The 26,236-nt window shown below is 46.8% G+C and overlaps 1 protein-coding gene across 1 annotated transcript in view; it reads left to right on the forward strand.

Moving 5' to 3' along the window:
- LOC126538417 (RING finger protein 141-like) overlaps window positions 1-26,236 on the forward strand; it is a 286,083-nt gene that overhangs the window by 124,887 nt on the left and 134,960 nt on the right. The window contains exon 3 of the mRNA XM_050185260.3: window positions 11,493-11,601. Coding sequence (XP_050041217.1) covers window positions 11,493-11,601 — 109 coding nt within the window. The remainder of the gene's footprint in view (window positions 1-11,492; window positions 11,602-26,236) is intronic.

The following is a 26,236-nucleotide window of genomic DNA, read 5'->3' on the forward strand; positions in this document are numbered from 1 at the left end:
AGCCATTTCCTTCTCAACGAGGTTCCAGCCTCTGGCTGTGGTCTAGGTACTGGCTGTCATTCCCCGGTCATGACGTCTATGCGGACTTGCGTGCAGCCATCCTTGCTCACTACGTCACCTCGAATACTCACTCACAGCAGCTCTCACCATTTGAACCACCGCATCATTCGGCGTCTTGTCGGATCATATCGCCTGCATCCACCCGTACTGATCGTCAGCACGCGCCAGCTCCAGCATCAAACCTCTACTCGGTCTGTGAGCCTCCTCCCCAGTTCAAAGGCAGCTGTGCAACGACTGTTTCCAAAGAATTCACTAGGCCAAACACGAGCGCTGTCAGCTACTCTATGGCCTGTCTATCTCATTCCTTGGACGTTTCTGCAAGCTGTACACTTTCCGTTTGGGGGCACCTCACTCATCACCGATTCAGAGGCTCTCCCACCGGCTCCACTAGGTGCGAATTTCACACTCACACGGTGACGCCGGTGACGCACGGTGACGCCACAAGCCCAACTTTCGTGATGCATTCAGTGACCACTGCAACCCTGATGTTATCGGCATTCGAGATTTCACCGCAAGCAGCAGCAGGCGAGCCTTCTGATGTGTTGTGTTCACAACTTCTGTGGATGTCTGGCCTACCTAAGTTTTGCAGCAGCAGTTCTCCCATCCGGCTTCTTCAGCTCGAGAATCACCTCTTTGTCAACAACATGAGTGGCCAACACTTGCGCTACCTCAACGCAAATCCTGAGCTGCAGACAGTTTACTTATGGAGCTCTGACTTATACAGGCCTGGGCATATAGGAAAACCTACGGCTGGTTGCGATTTCGCACTACAGTATAACTGTTGTGCGCTTCACTCGCAACCTTCGCTGCTGGTGTTGCTTGGTACAACTCTCTTGGATTGCGTGAACCTGACACTACCAATGACAACACCATCTGCACACTTTACCTGGACTTTACCATTGGACTTTATTTCAATCGCACTTTGCACTAGGAGGGGAGCTTTGTAGCCACGCGACTATCGGCTCCAAAGCAGGTGAAAACAAAAATGGGCTCCTGTGCAGGTAGCATGAGAATAGAACACACTAGCGCACTTGACTCGAGCAGCCAGAGTGTTGGCGGCTCCCGAGATCCCATGGCGACATGGCTGGCCGGCCTAAATAAACCGTGGCTATGGTGGCTACCTCTTTGCGCCGTCTCCCACACTGTCAATAGGCACATGCTCTATAAGCCTTCAGGCCTTCATCGTCTAATATATGCAGCCTGTCTTCTCAACCACTCCATATAGCCTATATCTAATGCAGCGTGGAATCTTGATAACGCCAAGATGGATTACGTTTGTGCACCATGCTGTCCATAGCATCTTCATCTCTTTGTCATCCCAGGACTGGCCTAAAACCCACAAGCATTGAAACAAGAGCTTTGCAGTGATGATGAAAGGTGATAAAATACCAAGATAGATACGAATAATGCCAAGATAGAATACCAAAATTCAGGCAGCAGCCTTGAGTAGTGTGTGTTTTGTGTCGGGCTGAGCTGAGGCTAAATATTGTTCTACAGACTTGGAAGGAAATTCGAAGTAATCAGTTTCTGTATCCCATTGCTTTCCCCAAAACTGTAGTTGATCCCCTTGACACATCTTCCACTTGCTCCTCCTGGTTGTCCAAATGTTCCGTAGGTGCTGTTTATTGGTCTTCTTCTTTTTTTTTATTTATTCAGTAGTGATTTAGACACAGTGAAGGTTTTGGATGGCAAGGCTAAAGGAAGAACATTGTCTGCCTGACTAAGGCCCTGTCACCCATACATCGCTCAACAATAAGGTAGCATATCATAAAATATAGTATACACACATATCGATAGCGTGGATTACACATACCGTATTTACTCGCATAATGATCGCACCCCTGAATTTTCTCGTCAAAATTCGATTTTTTAAATTTCCTGTGTAATGATCGCACCCCGAACTTGCCGCAGCGATGTGTCGTGTGCCAAGTCTAGCTAATAATGATCGCACTTACCATATGTCGAATGCTATGCGAACGACTCTTCAAGACAAGCCAAGCGGTCTGCAGGCACCAAACATTCTTAAGTAGATGCCTCATTTTATTACTTTGAACACTTTCCGCACTTCCATGACAAAAATAGGTACAACCAAACTTGCCTTTATTATGGCTAGGCTTTATAATGGTTGTGGTAAACAAAAACAAAGAAGGCGCGTTTCGATTCTTTTAATCTGCGCTTGTGGGCACGCAACAAATCGCGAGCGGCAATGATAGTAGCCACGTGTACACTGATAGGTTAGAAGTGTACCCTATTCATACACCGATACTTGTAACACAGCTTAGTCGCCCACCCTTAGTGCAAACGTGCCGTATTAGGATAGTAGTAAAGACAGATGCCGCAGTTTCCACAGCATACCCTCCATGTGTTTCTGTGTACGCCCATGTCTGTTTCTGTCCCCTCAAAGTGGACATGTCTACGTTATTGCCACAAACTTGCAGATATTAACGATATTATTCATCACTAATGCGGAAGAAACTGTTTCAATGGACGTAATCGCGTTCCGAACCGAACCCACAACCTTCGAAGGTTGTGGGTTCGGTTCCCACCTGCGGCAAGTTGTTTTTTCATCCACTTTAATTTCCATTAATTTATTGTTTGTTTATTTCATTTATTAAGCACAAGTAATTTCCCCAATGTTGTCCTTGGTGTCAAGGTTTGTTGGCTTCTTATGATATGACTAATAAAAATCGGGCCCCTCGGTTAACCACCTTTCTTCTCGTTTGTTGACATCAAGCGACTTAAGCAATCCACTCCCACGTTATCTCTGCCTTTTATATATTCTACCTGGAAGCTATACTCCTGCAGGCTTAAACTCCAACGCATCAGCCTGCTATTTCTGAACTTGGCTTTTGTGAGATATTCTAAGGGTTGGTGGTCTGTGTGTATACGAAAATGTCGTCCGTAGAGATAGATGTGGAATTTTTTCACTGCCCACACTACCGCCAGACATTCCTTGTCGATAGTCAAGTAATTTCTTTCCGCTTCACTTAATCTTTTACTAGCATAGCTTACCAGGTGCATTATTCCACCTTTGTCTTGCAGCAGAACTTTTCCGAGTGCCTTACTGGGTGCGTCTGTATGCAGTACAAACTCCTTTTTTATGTTTGGTGGTAACAGCACAGGAGGTTCTTACATGTGTTGTTTCAGAATAGCGAATGTGTTTTCATGCACTGCTGTCCAGCTTAGTCTTAGCTGTTCCTTTTTTGTCAGTTCTACTAACGGATTGAGCAGGGCTGCATAATTAGGAATGAATTTCCTGTAGTATCCAGTTAATCCCAAAAATGATTGGACCTCTTTCTTGATAGATGGCCACTGTGCCGCTTGTATTTTATTCATAACCTCGTCCTTTGTTGCAATATGCCCCATCCCTCACTTATGTTCAAGGAAAGAAACTGTCTCGAATCCCATTTCACACTTAGTGGGTTGCACTGTCGGTCCTGCATTCCTTATTTTTTGAAACAATGCTTCCAGAGTAGCCAAATGCTCCGGCCAATTTTCCGTTGCGATTTGAATGTCATCTATGTAGTCTTCGACATTAGGAAATCCTTCTAGTACCTTTCTCATCAACTTTGTGAACCATGCAGCTGCCATTTTTAGTCCAAACAGTATGAACCTGAACTGGAAAAGCCCCTTGGAACATGAAAAACACTGTCTTCTCTTTCGATGGCTCCTCCATTGGGATTTGCCAATATCCCTTTGCTAAATCCAGTTTTGAGAAAAACTTCTTGTTGGCTACCTTAGCGAGCATCACATCTACACTCTTAGACAAAGGTACACCATTTGGGGTGTATATCTGCCACGCAACAATAATCGTCATCTGCCTTGCTTACATTTCCTTTCTTGAAAACGCCGCGTCCGCTACTTTCCTTTCAGGAATGCTATGTCATGCTGATAATGCACATGCTGTTCCTTACTGGGGAGTGCCGGGCTCGCAACATTAAAGGAAATGCAGACAAGACAGATGACGTTTATTGTTGTGTGACAAGATGCAACCCAAAGAGTGTAATTTTGTTTTAGAGTGTACCCTAGGGATGGGTTCTGCATCTGCTACCAGCACATTATTCAGTTGCCTGAAATCAACACACACCTGGTTTGAACCGTCTGGCTTCTTCACAACTACTAGTGGTGCATGGTATGCCGAATTTTATCTTTCGATAACTCCCATTTCTAGCATGCCTTGGATTTCTTTGTCGATGGACTCTTGTACAGCTATTGGTAGTAGGTATTGCTTGACTATTACGGGTCTATCAGTAGTTAGTTGCAACCGGCATTCAACGTCTTTGGTTTGCCCAGGCTTGTCTGAAAAGATATCCCCATATCTTCGTAGCAGGCTCTCTACGTGTGTTAGCTTGTTCTCATCCGAAAGGCGATTTATCGTCACTTTCTCCCAGCCCATACTATTTCTTGCATTATATATGGGTACTTCTTCCTCTTTCGTTTCTTCAACTATCACCATGCATGAAGTTTTCATCCCCTCTTGCCTACTCCTTTCTTCATATCTCTTCAACATATTGGAATGGAACTTTCTTTTTCCCATTTATCAATAGCTCATAATCGACTTTATTCCTTTGTTGCGTCACTACGAACGGTCCCTTCCACTGCATCAGCAGTTTATTGTTGTCGTTAGGAAGCAAAACCAATGCTCTGTCTCTCTCCTTTAAGCATTTGTCGACTGTTTTCCTATTGTAGTTGTTTTTGTAGCACCTATTGGCTCTGTCTAGACTTTCATGGGCGATTTTACAGGTTTCTTTGAGCTTCTCCCTTAAGTTCAGAAGGTAAGTGTAAGTCATTTTGGCTCCGCTGCCATGGTCTCATTACTCCAGAGCTTGTTAAGTATTGCTAATGGCCCCATCACTGGTCTACCATATATAATTTCGAAGGGTGAGAATCCAAGGCTTGTCTGTGGTACATCGCGGTACGCAAAGAGCAGTGCAGGTAGATATCCGTCTCAGTCCCCCTTTCTTTCATGGCACATTTTCCGAATCATTCTTTTCAACGCGCCATTGAACCTTTCTACTAATCCATTAGCCACACAATGGTAGGGCGTTGTAAACAAGTGACGGTTACACATAATTTGATTTATCTTTTTCATTGAATCCGATGTAAACTTTGACCCTCTGTCACTGAGTATCTCTTTCGGTACCCCATATCTGGAAAACATTTCCATTATCTTTCCCGAGTTCTTAAATTGTTTCACAAGTTCTTAAAACATCCTAATAAGTGACGTGCAGTCTGGTGCATACATGTCTGAGTTGGTGTAGTTCTCTCTTATTGCTTGGTGGACTACTGGCATCTCTGCTGCGGGTTGTCTCTGTAGAATGGCCTGGCTTGTCGAGCGTTGTCGTCGGTGAGGGTGAGGTTGTCCCGTAGCATAGGACGGGGCCGTTGTCCTCGAACCAAGCCTTTGCTGGCGACTACGATGCACAGCCACGGGGCATGGAGGATCAAACACGACTGGTGCAGAGCCACTGGTGTCCTCCTCCTGCTCAACTCTTCAAGCTCGACGTCCTTGGTTCAGTGCCTTCTTCGTGCAGTGTTCTAGCAGACTTCTTCCTTCTTTTCCTCTAGCGGGGTTCTGCCATTTCCCACCTCGTTCCTTCCAGGCCACATCAGCCTTCTTCCTCTTCCTTCTTCTCTCTCTTCTTTTTCTTCTTCTACTTCAGCTCGTGACAGTGAGCACAGTATCATGGTTGCTTCCAAAGAGCTGTTTCTGATCTTCCTTTAAAGGCAGCACCACGGTCTGTCTGCCATTTTTCTTAAGAACTCTTCCTTGGAAGCTGTGATATGTCAAGTGCTTTTGTGCCATGATTGGAGTGGGTCAGCCATTCAAAGATGATGACGATACTCTGCAGCAGTTGCACGAGCGTGCCGATGAAATAACTCGAACAGCAACAACAACAAGGGAGCAGGGAAAAAAGAAGAAGCCGGGGAGACGTGGAACAACAAGCCTGGGTGGAGGAAGGAATTCGCCAGTGCTCCGGCGCAGGAGTGAAGTCATCAGGCGTCAGGCCCGTGCTTCGTGCCTTCTACTGGACCAGGGCGACCTTGCAGGGACATGTAACCATGTTCTCATGATCGCACGCAGGAAGGTGCCGAACGACATCGGGAAAATGAAGCCCATGCCCCAGGAGCAGAGGTGATGCCATTGGACTTGGTGTCCGGCGTCAAGACCTCTACCATGCCAAGACCACCTACCTGCCCATGTTCCCAGCATTGGAACCGGACTTACTCCTGCATCACTAGATCCCGGTTGTTCGCCTGAGGGTTACCAGGATTTTTCTTCAACCGTGTTAGTCTTCAACACTGCTTCAGCGCTCCGAGGGCTGTCTTCATCACCACCTTTAGTTCATCTCGCTGCTCCACTGCAGACCATGAAACTGTAGGCCCTTTCTGACTTTGACACTTTCTTTGGAGACTTAATTCTTTGTTTGTCTTTGTGTTTGATTGGTTTGATTAGTTTGTAGAATTTCTGTTTCCCTTTGTGCTGGATGTTCTTTAATGAATGGCTTGCAGTGTGGTAACGCATGACTTCGTCACTTCATGTGCTGAGGCTGTGTCTCGGCAACAATTAATAAATTGAAAGAACCTCATCACAGAAGCATGCATTAGACCCGTGTGAGGGAGTTTCGCCAGAATCTGCAATGCCCATTGCTTCGAGTTGCCGGAACAACAGCAGAACCTGCGAGGTTTTTTCATCGTCTCTAATCGTTTCCACTCACAGAATGCAGACCATAAGGTTAGTGTCACAGTGAAGAAAGACTTTTGGGCGACTGGGCCCTTGCAGTGTCCATCCACTGATTGCGACCAATCCTGGAATTACTATGCACCTTACAACTGCTCCCGTAATGATGTTCCAAAGATGGTCAGCAGCCATCAACATGTTGACGCCGTTCTCTATCTCCACTTCAAGAAAATGCTTTTCCTCCACAAGAAATTAGCCCTCAAATCGCAACTTCTGAATGAAGTTATCAGCTGTCGGCACAGCAATGTCATGACAGATAACTGGAACCACAATTGCAGGAATGGTATGGATGTCGGAACAGTGTTGGCTACGCAGTGGTACTTCAACAACCTTTCGTATTTCAGCAGAACTTGGGGATGCATTACCAAACATTGACAATGCTTTTTGGGTTTCTCCCTGTACCTGCAGTTGCAGTTTTACAGTGAGATCTTCTGTGAGGAATAATCACTGACTGCTTTAAACCAGAATCCCTTTGGTGTATCTGGACCAGTTATTTTTAATGACAAAGGCATGAAAAGTCTGCAGGCACACTTCTCTGTACGTCGTAACGTAAACATTTGTGGAATTTTTTGTTGCATAGCATTACTGATTGTGACGAGACTATCCCTGCTGTGCTACCCAAAGCCTGCACTGGTCACAAAGTTTCCACTGTAGTGTCTTTCTTTTTGAAGTTGGGGTCTGTGGGGATGCGTGACTCTCACGCCTTTCCTGAGATCTAGTTTTCCCGCATAGCTCGTGTCCTGCAGGGCGGCTTCGCCCGCCGCGTGGCCTGGTGCCCGCGGCGGTCCGAGTGGTTGAAGCGCAGTGCGAGAGATGGCACTAGTGTTGCGCTGCGGCGGGGTTACTTAGGCGCGGGAAAGAAAGGCGCTGGCTCTCTTTGGGTTCGGGAAGCGAGCGGGGCGGACGTGCCGCCCGCGCGTGCGCCGACCATGCTTCTGCGAGACCGTCTCGCGTGGCCGCCTTGGACACCGTTCGCGTGACAGTACGCGCGAGCGACCAGGCGTTGGGATCCAGCATGGGGCGAACATATTCGCTCGCAATGCGGTCGCGGTAAGTAGGACTTCTAGCTTTGTCGCGCGCCCAACAGCATGTTTTGGGGATAGCAACTCGGCTAGCAGGCATTGATCTATGAAAGGTGCAATAAATGCCCTTGGGACTGTTTGCACTACTGTGTTGTCGTTCCTTTGTCCCCAAGAGTACGGAGGAGAACAGCGTATCTCCCACAGGTCACACATACTCGAGGCATGTCTTCTGTGACAAGCTGAGCACTTGAATTTGATGTGGCAGGACTGTGCCTGGTGACCTTGCGATGTACATCTATAATGGTAATAATTCTTAGCTAGCTTCGCTTTCTTAAAATCAAGAAAGAGGTTAACGTTGCATCGCAGAGAAACACTCTCTCCAGCTGTGTGACACACTGTGCAGTATAGAAGCGGTGCTACTGCCTTGAGTTTTCTCTGCACGGTCATCGACTGATTGTTGTGATGATGGGTGTCACTGTTCTTGGCTTTCTAACTAAATATGTGTGAACATGAACAGCTCTTTTAACTTCACTTCCGATGTTGCAGTTGCCAGTGTTGGCTCTGAGATGTTCCTATCAGACATATGTTGTCAAATCTGGCTCTGCTTTCCTTGTGTATATTCTAGAATGATCTCGCATGGCAATGCCTTCTGTAGAATACCAATCAGCATTGCAGAGAAACTGAAAATGGGTACATTTAGTGCAGTCAGACAGCGGATATTTAGTTGCACGGCATCATAAAGTTTGCCTGGCCTGAGGCATCATCCGTCACTTCCCTACTTTATGTGAGGCAGATTGCGAAGCTCGGAAAGTGGTGCTGCTCTGCCCTTTTACGATCGCAAAAGTGTTCTTTGTGAGAAAATCTACAGTATTTGCGTAACAAGTCTCGAAAGCCAGTAAACTGACAGGGGCCACTGCTGCTTCCCCCGCAAGATAATGCCATAAATAGAAAGCTGTGTCATTGCTGATATAGCATTGTTGAGATAAATGAGTCTGCTCGAATTGCTCGCAGAAAGCTTCACATTTGTGAATGTTGCCTCTAAATGTTGGCATATCAAGATTCGGTAGCCTTGGGCCAATTCCGGGCATAGCATCAGTAACTGTCAGTGTTTCATTCTGAGGAGCAGCCTCCGCTGTACTGTCCACATGTCCCAAAGCGGCGATCTTGCTGTGCGTATTCACAGCATGCTGATAGCTTGATAGTTATACCCTGCAGCAGTTACATATTGTGCTTCGAGCTCATCGTTGGCAGTGTGCTCTTTGAGTGCATCGTTAAGCCTTGAGAGCTCATTGTTGCTAGCAAATAGACGGACGGTCAAAAATACCTGGAAGCTTGGGCTTGTCATGGTAGGATGAACCGGGCTTCCTGCAGAATCTTTGTATTCTGTGCTCATCAAGCTGACTGGTTAGCCTAGAAGCAATCCATCCGATTAGCTCTTGAGGTAGAGGTCTGGTATCCATGCTGATGATGAACGATGCGTTATCCAGTGAGTCCTTGCCACCCGCAATACGAAGTCGTGGAGTAGAAGGTCTCTTGAGACATGCGGGGAAGGAATCGTGTTCGTACAGAGGTTTTCGGCACCAAAATGTAGAAAAGTAACAAGATGCGAAGAACCCAGACAGAGAGCTACTCTTCATTACAACTTCTTCTTTGCCGTGTCCGCCTGTGCACGTTTATTCGTCTTTTTCTAGACTAGATGCATGGATGCGCTCGGGTTATCTTTGGTGAAATAAACTGACACTTTTTACCATGGGCTAGCCCAACTCGTCCACAGTAGCCAATTGCAAAAGATGTGTACGTGCCTAGCTTGTGTATTTATTCATTTATTTATTCATTTATTTATTTGTGAGAACCTCAAGGTAGCAGTTGTACATTGCACAGGGAAGGGGCAAGAATACATTGCAATTAAAAGTAAAAAATACACGATTAGTTCTAGGAATTCAAACTGCAGGGAACAAAAGAAGATATTGAAAAAGCTAGTAATATGTACATAACAACCAAAAAAAGACACATAATATGAAGTAATTAACCCTTTCGCTGTCGGACGTTTCTGGCCGTGACGCACCCCCAGTGTCGGCTTGGTTTCAGGGAACGAGCATAACAGGGAATGAACATAGCAATTTATTTTTGATTATGATTGGTATACAAATAACATAGTCAATGCAATATGCACATTTCAGTGTTCTGCAGCTGTTGTTAGTAAACATCATCATCATCATCAGCCTGACTATAATATCTGTTCAACATCCGAATCTGACGATGCGGAACCCTCTTCGTCTCAAGCGACTTTGTCCGAGTCCGAATCCGAGCTCGGCTCGTATTCTGAATTGGAATTCAGCCACCGCTCCCATGAGCAGACGAAGGTCCCGCGCGCCGAGCCATCCGAAAGTAACCGCGCGCAGGGAGGATGCGCTTTCAGTCGCTCGCGCAACAACGGAGAGAAATGGGACGTTGCGTGATCAAGAAGACAGAGGGAGATGAAAAAAGGCTAAACAAAGTTCGAAGGGCTTTACGTTTACTGCTGCAGGTCGGAAGCGAGGGTGCGGCGAAAGAGCGAAAGCAGCAATCGAGTCACCCTTTTTGGAGAGGCAACGGCACGCACGTGCGCCTGAACTTGACGCGCCGTAGTAGGCACACCATCAGAAGAAAAATAAAAACCTTCAAACCAGCGGAGATTACAGAACAACCCTTGAACCCATAACCACACGCGCGCGACGCATGATCCAGCGAACGCGGAGCCACCGCGCCACTCAGCAAAGAGAAAGTGGGGAGTGGCAGTCGCACCGTACTCTTCAATACATGGGTTAACACAGGTCGAAGCGAATATACGAACTTGTAGAAAGAGTCAACAGATGGCGTGGACAATCCAGGAGCGCCTGTTTTTGCGCTCAGGCGCGAAATTTTGAACGCACGATAGAGAACGTACCGGTACGTCAGTGACACCGTGGGGGGGAAGCGCGATGACGTACCGGTACGTCAGTGACAGCGAAAGGGTTAAATACACAAAGAGTACACTTTACCAGGCAGACAATGTTCACGAATAAGTGCATAATTATACCATTTGCTACCATACATTATTTCCTGTTGATTAGTGCATTCTTAAAACGAATGGGGTCACTGATGCCAACTAATGATGTAGGTAGATTATTCCAGTCAATTGAAGTGCTAGGAAGGAATGATTGTGATCACGCAACGGTGTTATGACGGGGTGCATTAACTTTATGTGCGTGATCACGACGAGCTGAATAATAAGGCACAGGGTGGATCCAAAGGAGGTAGAGGGTGAACCATAGCAGGATGTGCCATAAGAAGTGATGATATTCTTGCCTCATGGAAGACGTGACAGCAACATAATGGCCTCGGATGACTGCACTCACTTTTGCAAGGGAGGTGACTCTTGGAGAGGTGATTGCAAGGGAGGTGACTCGCCATTTTAGTCCTAATGTGGTGACATTCGTTAAGGACCGGTTATGGAGCTTTGTGGGTGATGCTTTTGCGACGAGTTTCTATGAACTCCAAAATAGGCCTCAATCCATCATTTAATGTATTTGGTGAGCATTGAGTCCAAGACAGGCAGATAATCTGCAAATATGTCCATTGATCATACATGTTCAACTGTGGTGACATCTGCTGAATGCAGCGGCTAAAGGATCTTTCTTTGCATACAGATGCCAGTACCTGGTGGACACGAAAAACCGCCGCCTTGTGTTTGAAGTGCACAGCACATCCGAGACACCTGTGCTGTGGAAGAGCGAGGTCCGCGTCCGCTGCCACAGGGTCAGTGCTTCACTCGCGCTGCTTGGCAAGCCTTTACTTTTCTGCTGTCCTTCTGCAGTAGTGCTCTTGTCAGTGTCAAGTGCCATTGTTCACTAGCGTGCTGTCATGGCAGAACGAAACAGTGGAGCATGTCTGTGTGTGGCTTTTGTGCATGCTGCGATAAATTCCTATGTATGTGCACTTGTGTTGTGGACTCCGCAACTTGTTGACAGTCGCCCACCTTATCAACATTTTAATGTCATGTTGGCGGAGCACTGTTAGCTTCTGCTTTGCTACAGTGCTGATTAATTGCATGCACTGTCTTGCACAAGAGGCAGAAAAAAGAAAGACCCTACCCTCTTACATCCCCCGGCAAGCATTGTAGCAAAGCGGAGGTTTGCATCACTCTGATAATAAAATGCTGATAAGATGGGTGAGAGCAGCACACAAAGTTGAGAACCCCGTGACTTAACTGCATATCTTCAGCACGCAGCATGTACAGGGTGACTAGACTTCTTCCCAATGCCCTCTGACCCTGCTAGAGGGCATTGGGATTGAACTTCTATGATGGGCAGCCTACGAACATGCTTAATCAGATTTCTTGCCCCCCTCGAAGCTACTCGAGGGTATTAGGACGCAGTTCAGCCACAGCACCCGTGTTCCAATTATTATTATTATTATTATTATTATTATTATTATTATTATTATTATTATTATTATTATTATTATTTCAATATACCTTACAGGGCCCATGAGGAGCATTGAGTAAGGGGGGCATCACAGTAAGAAAGTTGTACACGAGAATACTGCACAGATGAGTAGAAATAGTCGCTGCAAGACAGGGTTACAAGTGCAGAGTTGTGGTAGTAAACAAGCATTGGATAAATTTTATCACGTACATTTCTCGCACACATAATCAAACATCGTGTAAAAAAGTGTAGTTTAAAGCACGAAAAGTAAAAAAAAGAAAGAATACTGAAAATTTCACTTAGGGGTAGCGTACAAAACATCTGACAGATTTTATTACACACATTGCTTGCGCCCTTGATAAGGAAGTGTAGTTTAAGGCATGAAAGAGGGAAAAAATCTGTGTGTTGTTACAAAGGTGTACAGAAGATGGCATAAATTACAACACTTTTTTGTGGCAGAAACTGCATGTTTAGGAGTTGCCTAAAGTTATCTCTATCTGTTTGGGTAACATTACTCTCAGGAATTTAATTCCACAAACGGATGGCTCGTGGCAAAGCTGACTGATTAAATGCATCCGTGTTTCCGTAGGTGCGAGTGAAACTTAACTCATGATAACTCAGTCCGCAACTGAACCAAAACAAAATTCACGTGCTCCGCTGTTGACATTTCATTCAGTCGTGGTAGTATCAGGTGCATTTATATCGCAGAAAATATGCGTGACAATATTCTCAGTCAAGAAAAGCACGAATAACTCGGCCACTTCTATGATATTCACACTGATGGAATTTAGATGGCAGAGGAAACTTGTAAATGCTGTGACAGTGCTTTTACTCATGGGATATCGTCAGCCCAACGTATGACTATTTTCATTTGTTTTTTCAAAGTACATGGGGTAATCTACAAACGACCTGTGTATTGTACCTGACACAATGCAAGCATGAAGGACACACATCATGGGCAGTGATATTGTCACATAGTAGTGATGGCAAAGAACACATTAGCAATACTGTGAATGACAAAACTAACTTTTATTGGGCAAACCTGTGCCCAGAAAAACAAGCTACACTGAAAGCACAACAATAGTGGCAAACACAGTTGGCTATCGACGAAATCTGATCTGCTGGTCAAGCGCATTGGCTTTTATACATGAGTCATCGAAGGTTTCAAAGTAATGGCTGGTGCCTACGTGTCTTCCAGAAAGTTCTACACTATTCGCGTCGCACATGCGATCAGATTACTCAAGCTTCGGTGACAACAGGCAGCACATAGAACCCTCCATAACATTCAAGAAACTTTTGATGCATATGAGCGTGTCCCACGATGAGCGGTAACGTGTTGGATGGTGAAAAGCAGTCACCCAAAACCAGATAAACAAGTACACTTGTCAATGGCCCCCTCTCAAAAAGCATTGTCCTGATGCTACAAAATAGGAGAACGAAAAACAAAAGGAGACTTACAAAAGTAACAAAACAATCCAAAGTAATGCAGACCAAAAGAAGAAAGTCCGATGTTCAGCTATGCAAAGTCCCAAAGTTCATCAGCGCTGGTAGAACGGCTTAAGTCGCACAACATGGACTATTTCAGGTCGCAAGCAATGCCGCTGTGATGGCGAAATCCCATCTGGCGCGACCTCATAGTGGAGTACGCCAATGCGTTTTATGATCTTGTAGGGTCCGAAATAGCATCGCAGTAGTTTCTTGCTGAGTCCTTGGCGGCGCATTGAGGTCTTAACCTAAACATGATCGCCGAGCTGGTATTCCACGTAGCGCCATCGAAGTTTGTAGTGCCGGCTGTCGGTGCTTTGCTTGTTCTTCATGCGCAGGCGGGCAAGCTGCCAGGCTTGTTCAGCGCATTGAAGATAGGCGGCGACGCCAACATTTTCTTTGTAGGTGATGTGCATCAAAATGGCATCGAGAGTCATCGTCGGGGTCCTTCCATAAACCAGCTTGAATGGCGTGATCTGTGTTGTTTCTTTCACTGCCATGTAAGCAAAGGTGACATACACAAGCACGGCATCCCACGTCTTGTGTTTGTCGTTGACGTACATTGCTAACATGTCGGTGAGTGTCTTGTTCAGGCGTTCTGTTAGGCCATTAGTCTGTGGGTGGTAGACAGTGGTCTTCTGGTGACTTGCCTGACTATACTGCAGGATGGCTTGAGTAAGCTCAGCAGTAAAAGGCATTCTTCTGTCAGTAATGAGGACTTCTGGCGCATCATATCACAGCAGAATGTTGTCGACGAAAAAGTGGGCTACTTCAGCAGCACTACCGTATTTACACGATTATAAGTCGACCACATTTTTCTTAATTTGAAAATATGAAGCGGGGGGGGGGGGGGGGGGGGGGGGGTCGACTTACAGTCGAATCCAAGACATGGCACCACCAAGAATGCGAGACCAATGGGAGCTACAATATAGTTACAATTTTATGTTTGCTCTATGGCCCTACCCGTATCTTTTCACTATCCCGCGTATTTGTTCGCTTTTCGGAAGGGTTTTTCTACATTTTTGAGAGTTTTATAGTGCATACAACACTCTGGGGGGGGTGTCGATAGTTGATGGAAGTGCCGCTGTTCCATTCGTGGTGGCAGCCTCAGAACGGCGGCGCTTGCGGGGAGTATCGGTAGTTCATGAAAGAGCAGACACTGCTCGCGGGTTTCTCTTTCCTTGTTGCACTTAGCTTTCTCTATAGTTTGACGAAAGGCATTGGTTTGGCGCTTTCCACTTGACTGCCGGCTACGTGCTACTTCTATGCTTCCTCAGTCATCATGAGTGCTCCAGGCCCACTAATCATTCGGCACTCGTTCACAGCAGCATTCAAGAGGGCTGACGCCTAAGAAACAAATCACTGCGCAACGGGCCGCAAGTTCAATGTCTCTGAACGAGTGGGGCAAGAGTGGTGACTGCAGTGAAGTGAAATTTTCACCTTAGACGGCAAGTGAGAAATTTCCCACGTGCCAAAGTCTGGACGCTTTCCGGAGCTGTAGGCTAAGCTTGCGTCGTGCGTCGCTGAAATGCGTGATCGGTCCCTGCCACTGAAGTGCGACATGGTCACGAAACAAGTCCGGATCTTCGCCTTTTAAGGACCTGCTCCGCCATGAGTACAACGAGTGGCTGGCGGGAGAAGACCGCGAAATTACGCCAACCGGACCTGTCAAAAGAGCCTCCCTGACGGCTGCGTGTGGTTGGGTGCATTCGGCGTGGGCTACTGTTCCACAAGATGTCGTGGTGCGGTCGTTTGCCAAATGTGAAATTTTGCTGGACGACGACGTGCTGTGGGACCGTAGCAACGATGAGGATGGCAGCACTAGTGAAGACGAGTGGTCCAGTGACCATGTCAGCTACTAATACATTTTCGCTATCGAATGCACCCTCGGGTATGCTCTCCTCTTTTTTTTTTTTTTTCTGTCACGCGATATGGGGGGGTCGACTTACATTCGAGTTGACTTACAATCGTGTAAATACGGTATCTTTAGGCAGAGCTTTCATTTTGGCGTAGCTGGCAAGGTAATCTGTGGCCATGAGGATCCACTTGTTTCCAGATGTTGACATCAGGAAGGTCCCTAGCAAATCGATTGCGATCTGCTGAAACGGTCTGCAAGGAGGCTCGATCGGCTCTAGTAATCCCGGTGGCCTTGTGAATGGTGTCATGCGTCGGTGGCAGTCTTGACATGTCTTGACGTAACGGGCGACGTCGGGGGTCAGGTGCGGCCAATAGTAGTACTCTTGTATTCTTGCGAACGTACGGGAAAATCCGAGGTGCCCGGCTGTCTTATCATCATGCAGGGCATGTAGGCCTTCTGATCAGAGTGCTGTGGGCACGACGAGAAGGTATTGTATTTACTTGCATAATGATCGCACTCTCGTATGATCGCACCCCTGAATTTTGTCGTCAAAATTCAATTTTTTTCTTTCCCGTGTAATGATCGCACCCCGAACTTGCCGCAGTGATGTTGTGTGCCTAGTCTAGCTAATGATGATTGCGCTTACCATCTGTCAAATGCTGTCGAATGCTGTTGAATGCTACGCGAACGGCTCTTCAAGACATATCGACCAGTCTGCAGCATGAAACATCCTTAAGCAGATGCCCCATTTTATTCCTTTCATCACTTCCCACACTTCCATGCAAAAAAAAAAAAAAAAAGCTGCAACCAAGCTTGCCTTGGCTTTATTATTTGTAGGCTTTATAATCGTTGTGGTCAACAACAACAACAAAAAGGTGCCTTTCGATTCTTCTCGTCTGCAATCGTGGGCATGCAACAAATCACAAGCGGCAATGATAGTAGCCACGTGTACACTGATAGGTTAGAAGTGTACCCTATTCATACGCCGACACTTGTAACACAGCTTAGTCGCCCACCCTTAGCGCAAACGTGCCGTATTAGGATAGTAGTAAAGACAAATGCCGCAGTTTCCGCAGCATACCCTCCATGTGTTTCTGTGTCGCTAAAAGCTAAGCACGCCCATGTCTGTTTCTGTCCCCTCAAAGTGTACATGGCTACGTTATTGCCACAGACTTGTCAATATTGTTATGTGTAGAAAGACAGATATGAAAGAGGCTATTTATAGGCTATTTACACTGGAACCAGGCAGCCAGGCCGACATAGTATCGTTAGCTTTGCGGCATAGAGCCAAAACGTCGTGGATGTATGAAACGTACGGCTCTGTAGATGTCTGAACACGAGACGCAAGAGCCTTTCTTGCGGCAACCTTACGCCCAATGCGGTCTCCAAACAGTTCCCGTAGCTTTTCTTTGAAACTGTCCCAACTGGTTATCTCGCCGTCATGCGTTTGGTGCCACATGCGTGGGGTGCCGCCGAGATAAAAGATGACATTGGCGAGCCTAATCGTTGGGTCCCACCTGTTATTAGCACTGGCATGTTCATAGAGCTTGATCTATTCGTCAGCGTCCTGTCCCTCCAGGCCAGAGAACACAACAGGGTTGCAATGTTGGGCAACCATGACGATTGGAGCAGTCGGACAAGCTGAAGCAGTTGCAGAGGCGGTCTCGTCACCGGGAGGCATGGGGACAAGCTTGATGTACCGACCACTTCGAAGTTCCTTGGCGAGGACGGGGATCGTTAACCTCCACCAGAATGTTACATGCGAAAAAACAGAGATGAAAGAGGCTATTTACAGGCTATTTACACTGGAGCCAGACAGCCAGGCCAACACTCTCTCTTGCCAAGGGCACAGACAAACTTCAACGTCATTCTCGCGGAGGCTTGTCTCTTGAGCATCTCTCTATGATATCGTAATAATTTCAACGATATTATTCATTACTGACATGGAAGAAACTGTTCCAATATGCGTAATGTATTTACAAAAAAAAAAAATCGCGTTCGGCATGTTCGGCTTGCTCCACCGGCCACCATTTCTGTTTGGTGTCCCACGCTGTTACAGCGGCAGCCACCTGTTTGTTGACCTATTGTCATCCTGCAGCAAATGATCATGAAGGCTCGAGGGAACCGCTGTTTTCGTTTTCCATTGATGTCACTGACCTATTTTATTCCATTCCACAAGATATTTTGCTATGCGCCATTAGAGAATCCATTGATGACTACGGCCCTGTGGCCTTTCAGAACGCATGTGGTGTAAGTGTGGACCACTTTTTAGAAATTCTGCATTTTTATTTGGCATCGACCATCGTTAATTTCGAAGGAAAGAACTACGTCCAAAAGCGTGGAGTGTGCATTGGTTCATGTATTGCCCCTTTATTAAGTGACATATTTTTATCATATTGTGACAAGTGAATTGCTGAACGCATTGACACAGCCTACTCGGCTAAGATTTTTAGATATGTTGACGATTATGCCATTTTTTTTAAAGGGGTTGGGGAGGGAGGCGGTTCAGCTGCTGTAGAGCGTGTTCTTGCAATTTTCCGAGAAAGTGCGTTTGGGTTGAATTTCACCTTTGAGTTGCCTACACATGGATGCCTGCAGTTCCTGGACATTTTCATTATTATTGCTGGAACCCATGCGTGCTGGAGGTATCAGCCTCGATCAAAAAAAGGTATTTTAAACTACCAGTCAGCTCATTCGAAGCTTGTAAAGAGGGGAATTGCAAAAAACTGCCTGCGTGCTGCTCTTGATAAGTCCTGCCAGCATGAAATGCAACATAGCGTGTTCCTACAGTTGCAAAGACTGCACAGCGCAGGATTTCAGCATGATATGGTCACCGCGGTGCTAGAAACCCTTGCCAAGGAAGCGCGGGGCCCATCAGAGCTCCGCCCAAGCGTAGAGCCACAACGTCGTAGACCTGTTGCCATCCCGTACTACCACCAAATCTCCCACCGCCTCAAAAAGATGGCTGAAAAATGTGAAGTACCGGTGGTTTTCACGGCGCCCAAAAAACTGGCGGGCATGTGCAAGATGGTGCAGGGTAAGAACAAAAGAAATGAATGTGATATCAAGCACGTCGACAGGTTCGTCCCATGCAGAGTAGGGGTAGTGTACCAGATACCCCTCTCCTGTGGCAATAGCTACATAAGGCAGACAGGACGGTGCCTAAACGTCAGACTGCAGGAGCACCGCGCAGGAGTAGAAGGATTGGCGGGGGGTGGAAAACTGGCTGACCATTGTCGCCACTGTAGTAATTGCACGCCCAGGTTCCGCGACACTAAAGTCTTGAAGATGTTTGCGTCACAACTGAGCCGTGAAATATACGAAGCTTACTGTATAAGAATGCAATCTGGCAGCTGCGTAAGCAGTTCTTCAGTATCATTGAGTGATAAAGAGTACAAATATTTACAAGAAAATTTGCGGCACTCACGCCCGCATGCCAACGTCGAGTGATGGCTGTATGATGATTGGCAAGGGTGATTACGATACCTGTATAAATGTGAGATTTCCCGTAGTAAATCTTAGTTGAAGTTCCGCGCCTGTCTTGTGTATTCCTTCCTTGTCCCTTGTTTTTCAGTGCGGTTACATGATGCATTCCATTAACGACCACCAACTAGCCCGCTTATCTCTGTTAAATACCTATAATTCTATCCTCTCCGGCTGCAGTACTAAATGCTTGTTGTTGGAGGAGGCTTTAAAATAGGAACTGAAACTGCAGTAAACATGAATAACGACAATGTGTTTTTACACAAAGTAAACTGTAGCCACTGTTCGAGAACCACAAAACCTTCTGCAATGCCTGCGCTCCACGGTGCCACTGCTCAACGTAGCCAGACAATGCAAAGCCAGCCTGCTAAAACACTTACAGCTGAATTAAATGTGCGGAAATCGTTTGTAAGCGTCTCTATGAAACTTTCTTTCGAGTTGTTTGGTCATTAACAACAAATAATACAATAAAAAGTGTATTTACTATTATTTTTTTCTTATCCAAAAACATTCCTAGCGTCTGGCAACACTGACAAATGCGCAGCGAGCGTACAGCGGCGTCTGCCTGTCTTTTGCCGAATGTAAGCGATGCCAGTGAACCATCGGCGGCGTCCCGCTGCATCTATTTGTGCTGGGCGAAGTTCGCCGTGAAAGTACGCTTCATGTATCCTGGGCTTTAGATGTGTCAGCGGTTCAGCGATGCATGAAAAGTCCTTGACAACGTGCCTGTAGTAGGCACACATGCTAGGGAATCTACGCATTGCCTTCTTGTCTATAGGCTGCGGAAAATTTGTAATGGCAGCTGTCTTCTGTGGGTCAGGGCGGACTCCAGATTTGCTGATGACGTGCCCCAGGAACAGAAGCTCACTGTAAGGGAAGCGGCACTTTTCCATCTTCAGAGTGAGCCCTGATGACTTGATGGCCTCTAATACTGTCTCAAGCCGCCTAAGGTGATCGTAGAAATTTCTGGCGAAGACGACGACGTCCTCCAAGTAGACAAGACAGGTCTGCCAATTTAAATCTGCTAACACCATGTCCACCATGCACTGAAACGTTGCAGGCACCGAGCACAGTCCGAATGGCATGACCGTGTACTCGTAGAGGCTGTCTGGCATGATGAAAGCGATCTTTTCTCGATCCCTCTCGTCGACTTCTATTTGCCAGTAGCCAGTCTTGAGATCCATCGACGAAAAGTATTTAGTGTTACAAAGCTGGTCCAATGTTCCGCTATTTATTGGAAGGGGTATACGTCCTTCTTCGTAATTTTGTTCAGACGATGATAATCGTTGCAGAAATGCAGGGTTTTGTCCTTTTTCTTCACCAAGACTACAGGAGATGCCCACGGGCTTTTCCATGGCTGGATGATGTCGTTGCACAGCATTTCATCGACTTATTGCCGTATAGCTTCACATTATCGCGTCGAAACTTGATAACTTGAAACTGATACTTTTCTATTTCAATTCTGCAATCAGCCCTCCACGATTGGTCAAAAACTTTATTCTACTAGCCCCACTTCGCCTGTTTGTCATGTGACGTCAGGAAAGCTGCGATAGCTGCCCATCTGATATGACGTGTGCACGGTGATTATGCATGAGTGGACAGAACAAAAGAAAAATAGTTATTTCTGATTCGGTGCCTTTGCGCCGTTTGCCCTTGGCTATTGGCCAAAACATTTTGGGCTGCACCCACATCACCTGCCTGTCACGCAACGTCACAAAACCGCGAAAACTTGCCGCATCAAAGTGACGTATACTGTTAAAAATGCATTAATATGCTGAATAAAACTGAATTTTCTTCTGAATAGCCGCAGGCTACCCCGTTCCGAAAGGAATAAAAGATGGCTTCCGCCGATCACTCAGGCACTGCCTACTTGCACCTGCCGGAGAGCTTGGGTTTATTTGCGTACAACAAAATTTTTTGCGTGGCAGTGTAATGCATTTGAACACTTTCACCATGTTTACTACCTCGCTCTGCCAACTCTTTGCTGAGGATCCGTTTTAGCGGCATTCTTAACCTTCTGTTGCATGCTGCTATGATTTTCGACCAGCCGCTGCAAACTAAGTAAGGGAAAGTGGACCAACCGCAGACGCCGGCACCGCTCTCTTTATCCAGTTACCAATTTTCAATGCACTGGCTCGGCCCCATTGAATCCCTCTCAACTTGACCGTGCTCCTCGCCTCATGTCAGCCAATTAGATAAGACAAGCCATTCAGTGTAGGCAATGTTATTCATTGTGAAAGCAAACAAAAGTGACCTCCTATAAGTGAGGAGTGCGTTTGATTGGTCTGTTCAGACAACCTTGCGGGTGACCGCCTGATGCTTGCGTCGGCGGTTACGCAAATTTGACGTCAGGAGATAGGAATAAAAACATATTGGAATAGTTCTACGTTATAGGGCCTCTGGTTTCCACAATTTTCTCGAGGTATGCCATTGTTGGGCCCTTGTTGACGCGCTTGAGCTGCTGGCTGAAGTTGATTAGCATCACTTACGCTTTTCCTCCATGCAGTCAAGCGATCCCTCTTGCGACGCAAATTTCCCGATCGAGCAGAAGACGTTGATCGCCTCTGATGGTGCCTTCTACATCTGCAGGTGTTTTGGTGCTGACGGAAATGACAATGCTGGAGCGCGACGGGATTCTGACTTGATCTTGGAGCACACTCAAGGCGTGGTGACTACGAGAGCTCTCCGGCAGTACCGCTTGATATTCCGACAGCGTTATCGATTTTGACTTCAGGTTTATGATTGCACAGTGTTGGTTCAGGAAGTCCATGCTGAGAATTATGTCTCGTGAGCACTGTTGGAGGACGACGAACGTCGCAGAGTAACTCCTGTCATGAACTGTAACTCTTGCCATGCAGATTCCAGTTGGCATTCTGAGGTGTCCACCAGCTGTCCAAATTTGAGAGCCGTCCCATGCAGTCTTGACTTCCTTCAGCTTGCCGGCGAATAATCCACTGATGACGGAGTAGTCGGCTCCAGTGTCTACAAGTGCGGTGACTTGGTGGCCGTCAAGAAGCACGTCGTGATCTGTGGCTCTCTGCCTTCCGTTGCAGTTAGGTCTTGGCATCAGATCACGGCTGCGTTGGGTTGACTTGTGGCTGGTATGTAGACGAAAGAATGCACAGACGAAAGACGGCCTGATGACCATCAGGCCGTCTTTCGTCTGTGCATTCTTGGCTCCCAGGCTTTGTCGGGATGGCAGCATGATATTGCTGCATCATCGAAATGGAGCTTGAAGCGTCATCGGCAGGGGCGGAGGATTGTCATTTTAACGTACAGCAACCGCACCTCTAACGGTTGCTGCTTTTAGTTTTCTGGATATTTGCTTACGGACTGGCCGCGGGCTGGCCCAATGTATGGCCGGCACTGCAGCAACAGGTAGTGTGCTGGTGACGGCGAACGGGACAGTGGCCGGGAACTTCGCTGAGTGGCATCCAGGTAGCCAGCGATGCCAGGAGGGCACTCCCCAAGCTGTGGACACTGCACATTGACGGCGAACCCTCTCATTCCCAGGTGGTGGTGGTCAGGGGTGCGCCACCTCTTATCACCTGTTTTACCTTTGACAATGTTGCATATGCCCTCTATGTAATACCCTGCAACGAAGGGCCTTCAGGGTATACTGAATAAAACATAAAAATAATGCTGAATAATAAGATGTCCGTCTTTCTAAGCAACGGGTGGGCATGCTGGCAGCTATGGCAGTGGATGACAGGATTGTGGCATTACAAGGCCCTGGCACAGTCGCGGAAGGGGACCTTGACGGCAGGCGACGGTGGCATAGGTCAACGGTTCCAGCAGGGGTTGCGGTGATTGTGCTTGTCCAAGTGGTTGTGGTTGTCCAAGGTTGTCCAGGAAATCCAAGTGATCGCTGAATCTCTTTGACGATGTCGGTGATTGAGGCCACTAGAGGCTGCGACCTTGGAAGAGCTTCTGCAGTTCATCACGAATGCTCTGATGGTCTCCCGCAGGTCATCACTGCCAAGTAGCTGAACATTGGTGTAGTTTGCGGTCAGCAGTTATACTGCCTTGTCTGCATATCGAGCGTCTTCTTAATAGTTGTGGCCTTGGAAATAGATTCGGCAACAGTCTTAAACGGGTTACGCATCAATCCGGCGAAAAGCTCTTTCCTCAAACCATGCATCAGGAAGTGAACTTTTTTTCTCTTCCAGCATGTCTGGGTCGGGGTGTTGGAAGAAGCGAGTCATCTCCTCTGTAAAGATTGCGACGTTCTCGCTCGGCGGCTGCATGCGGGTTTCCAGTAGAGCTTGGGCTTGCTCTTTGCGCTGGAAACTCATGAATGTCTGCAGGAAGCCATTGTGGAGCAGGTCCCATGTAGTCGGGGTTGATTCCCGGTTCTGAAACCACATACTGGCGGCGTCTTCTGAGGTGAAGTACACATGCCGGAGCTTGTCGCCGGAGTCCCAGTTGTTGAATGCAGCGACCCTTTCATATGTTTCCAGCCAGTTATTCGGGTCTTCAAATGATGGTCCATGGAAGGTTGGTGGCTCCCTAGGCTGTTGCAGCACGATGGGGGACACTGTGCTGCCATTGGGGTTGACTTGACAACGGTCTTCCTGGTCATCTCATGCAAAAGTCCGTGCTCCGGGGGCAGTCCTTGCAGCCTGTGGCTACCTCGCTGGTTCTTGGTGACGTTGGTGTTGTCTTCCACATTCGGGCTTGGGTCATGGCTTTGTGGAGGTGTCAGGTAACTGAACGCAAAGCACCTTCACCAGATGTCACATAGTAGCGACTGCAAAGAACACAGTAGCAACACTGTGAATGAGGAAACTAACTTTTATTGGGCAAACTTGGGCCCATAAAAACAGGCTACACTTAAAGCACAACGATAGCGGCAAACACAATTGGTGATTGGCGAAATCTGATCTGCCAGTCAAGTGCGTCGGGCTTTTATACATGAGTCATCAAAGGTTCCGGAGTAATCGCTGGTGCCTGCGTATCTTCTAGAAAGTTCTACACAATTCAAATCGCACGTGCGATCAGAATACACAAGCTTCAGTGACAACAAACAGCACGTAGAGCCATCGATAACATTATAGAAATTTCCGATACATAGCGGCGCATCCCGCGATGAGTGATAACATTTGTTATATGGTGAAAAGCAGTCACCCGAAAACAGATGAACTAGTACACGTGTCAATATTATAGCTACAATATTACATAGCGGCGCATCCCGCGATGAGTGATAACATTTGTTATATGGTGAAAAGCAGTCACCCGAAAACAGATGAACTAGTACACGTGTCAATATTATAGCTACCTTGCTGCATGGGTGCAGTGCCATTGAGGCAAACTGTTAGGGGATATCATTTACAGGCTCATCATAGTATCACTCAGCACGGTTATAGGCATGCCCTGATTGTAGTAAATTGTTTTTTAACATTATTTACAATTGAGTTCGTCTGACATATGCCTTGATTTAAACGTTGTGAATAAAATAAACACTATCTTCATGCACATTTCATAAGTGTTCATTACGGCGCTTCATTGTAAGCTTTTACACAATTTAAACATGTATTAACTCTAAATTGGTTAACTGGATTGCTAATTTTTAATGTGTAGCTTTGGCTGCCTATATTCCTGGGTTCGGTGTGGCTGCTGGGTTGGTCAGTATGTCGGCAGATGTTTGTTGATCGATACATACGAATGTTATACAGTAAAACCTCGTTAAACTGTACCCGCATAAACAGTAGTTTCATTTTAAAAGTAGTAAAGTCAAATCCCTGACTCAGCGACCATTGAACACAATGTGCTCTGTATCCGCATAAACCGTACCAGCTTATCGCATACACATCGGTTAAAACGTATCGTTTCCACTTTTCGTCGCGCAAACATGGCGGTGCATCGCCTCCATCGGGTGGCCCGTCAGAACAAGCCTCAGAGATTGGAACAATGGCCTCCACGCGCCCTGTGCGTTTGCGTGTGAAGCCACATCAACATCATTTCGACGCCGTGCCAGAGAAGGTTGTGGCGTCGTGCTAGTGAGGACTCGTGTCATGCTGAAGCTCGGATAAAAAGACGCCGGGTGCTCAGCACAGAAGAAAAATTGGACATCATCCGTGCTATCGAACGTGACACGAAGAAGTCGGCGCTGGCACACGACAGGGATCTGCTGTTGACTACGGTGTGTGGCATTTGGAATGCGAAGAAGTTGCTCGACAGCGCTGCTGCGACCGCGAAGAGATGTCGGCTAGGAGGTTCGACTTTTCGCCATCGTTGCCTCTGTTGTTGACAAAGTGTTGGCTAGCGACAGTGATGAGGACGACACGGAAAGCGACAGCACAGGCGATTCAGGCCCAACAGTGGCAGAAGCTGCACGTTACGTCAGCCTCAAGAATGCAATTGTCACGACGAGAACAGGGGCACGATAACGTAACTCTATTCCAAACGAAAAGTATTCCAAACTCCGGCACCTGGCAATGAAAAAGGTGCCCCGGGGCTTCTGCAGCACTACTGCACACGTGCACGGAGAATACATAACACCAACGAGGAATCTGCCAGGCCAGTGTTTGCCGAGAAGACGGGGCTGGCTGAAAAGCTGGCACGCAGCTTCAGTAAGTTTGAGGCTGCTGTCGTCGTGCTAGGCCGCCATGGCATCAAATGAAAATAACGCTTTTGTCGCGCGAAGTGAATAAATACTGCATGTTTTTTTTCCTATCATCGCACTCTATCTGAGTTCCGTTTTCGACAGGTAAGTGGGCGATCTCATGCTATTTCGGTTAAACAGTAGTACCGTTTAGTATGTACTTTTTCCGAGCTCCGGCCAACTACGGTTTAACGAGGTTTCACTGTATTTGCAAATACAGTCAAATCTCGATGATTAGAACTCAAAGGGGCCTGAAAATTTTTTCGAATTAAAGGAAGCTCATTGAACATTAGACGGCCCATGTGCACTGAGCCAACATGAGTGACGAGTTTTGAAACTGTAGCTTCACGGTAGTGCTGCCTATGCTGCCATGAAGACACACTTCTAGGTCAAATTTTTCCTGCTGTAAAGCTGCAATTCAAGGCAAAATTTTCATATGACCTGCACCCCAACTGTACAGTTACATTTTTAAGATTTTAGGTGTGAGTTATATACAACAAAATACGGTACTTGCAACGGGAGATGGAAGCAGCTGCT

This window comes from Dermacentor andersoni, chromosome 4 (genome assembly GCF_023375885.2).
Source record: "Dermacentor andersoni chromosome 4, qqDerAnde1_hic_scaffold, whole genome shotgun sequence".
Classification (NCBI taxonomy): domain Eukaryota; kingdom Metazoa; phylum Arthropoda; class Arachnida; order Ixodida; family Ixodidae; genus Dermacentor; species Dermacentor andersoni.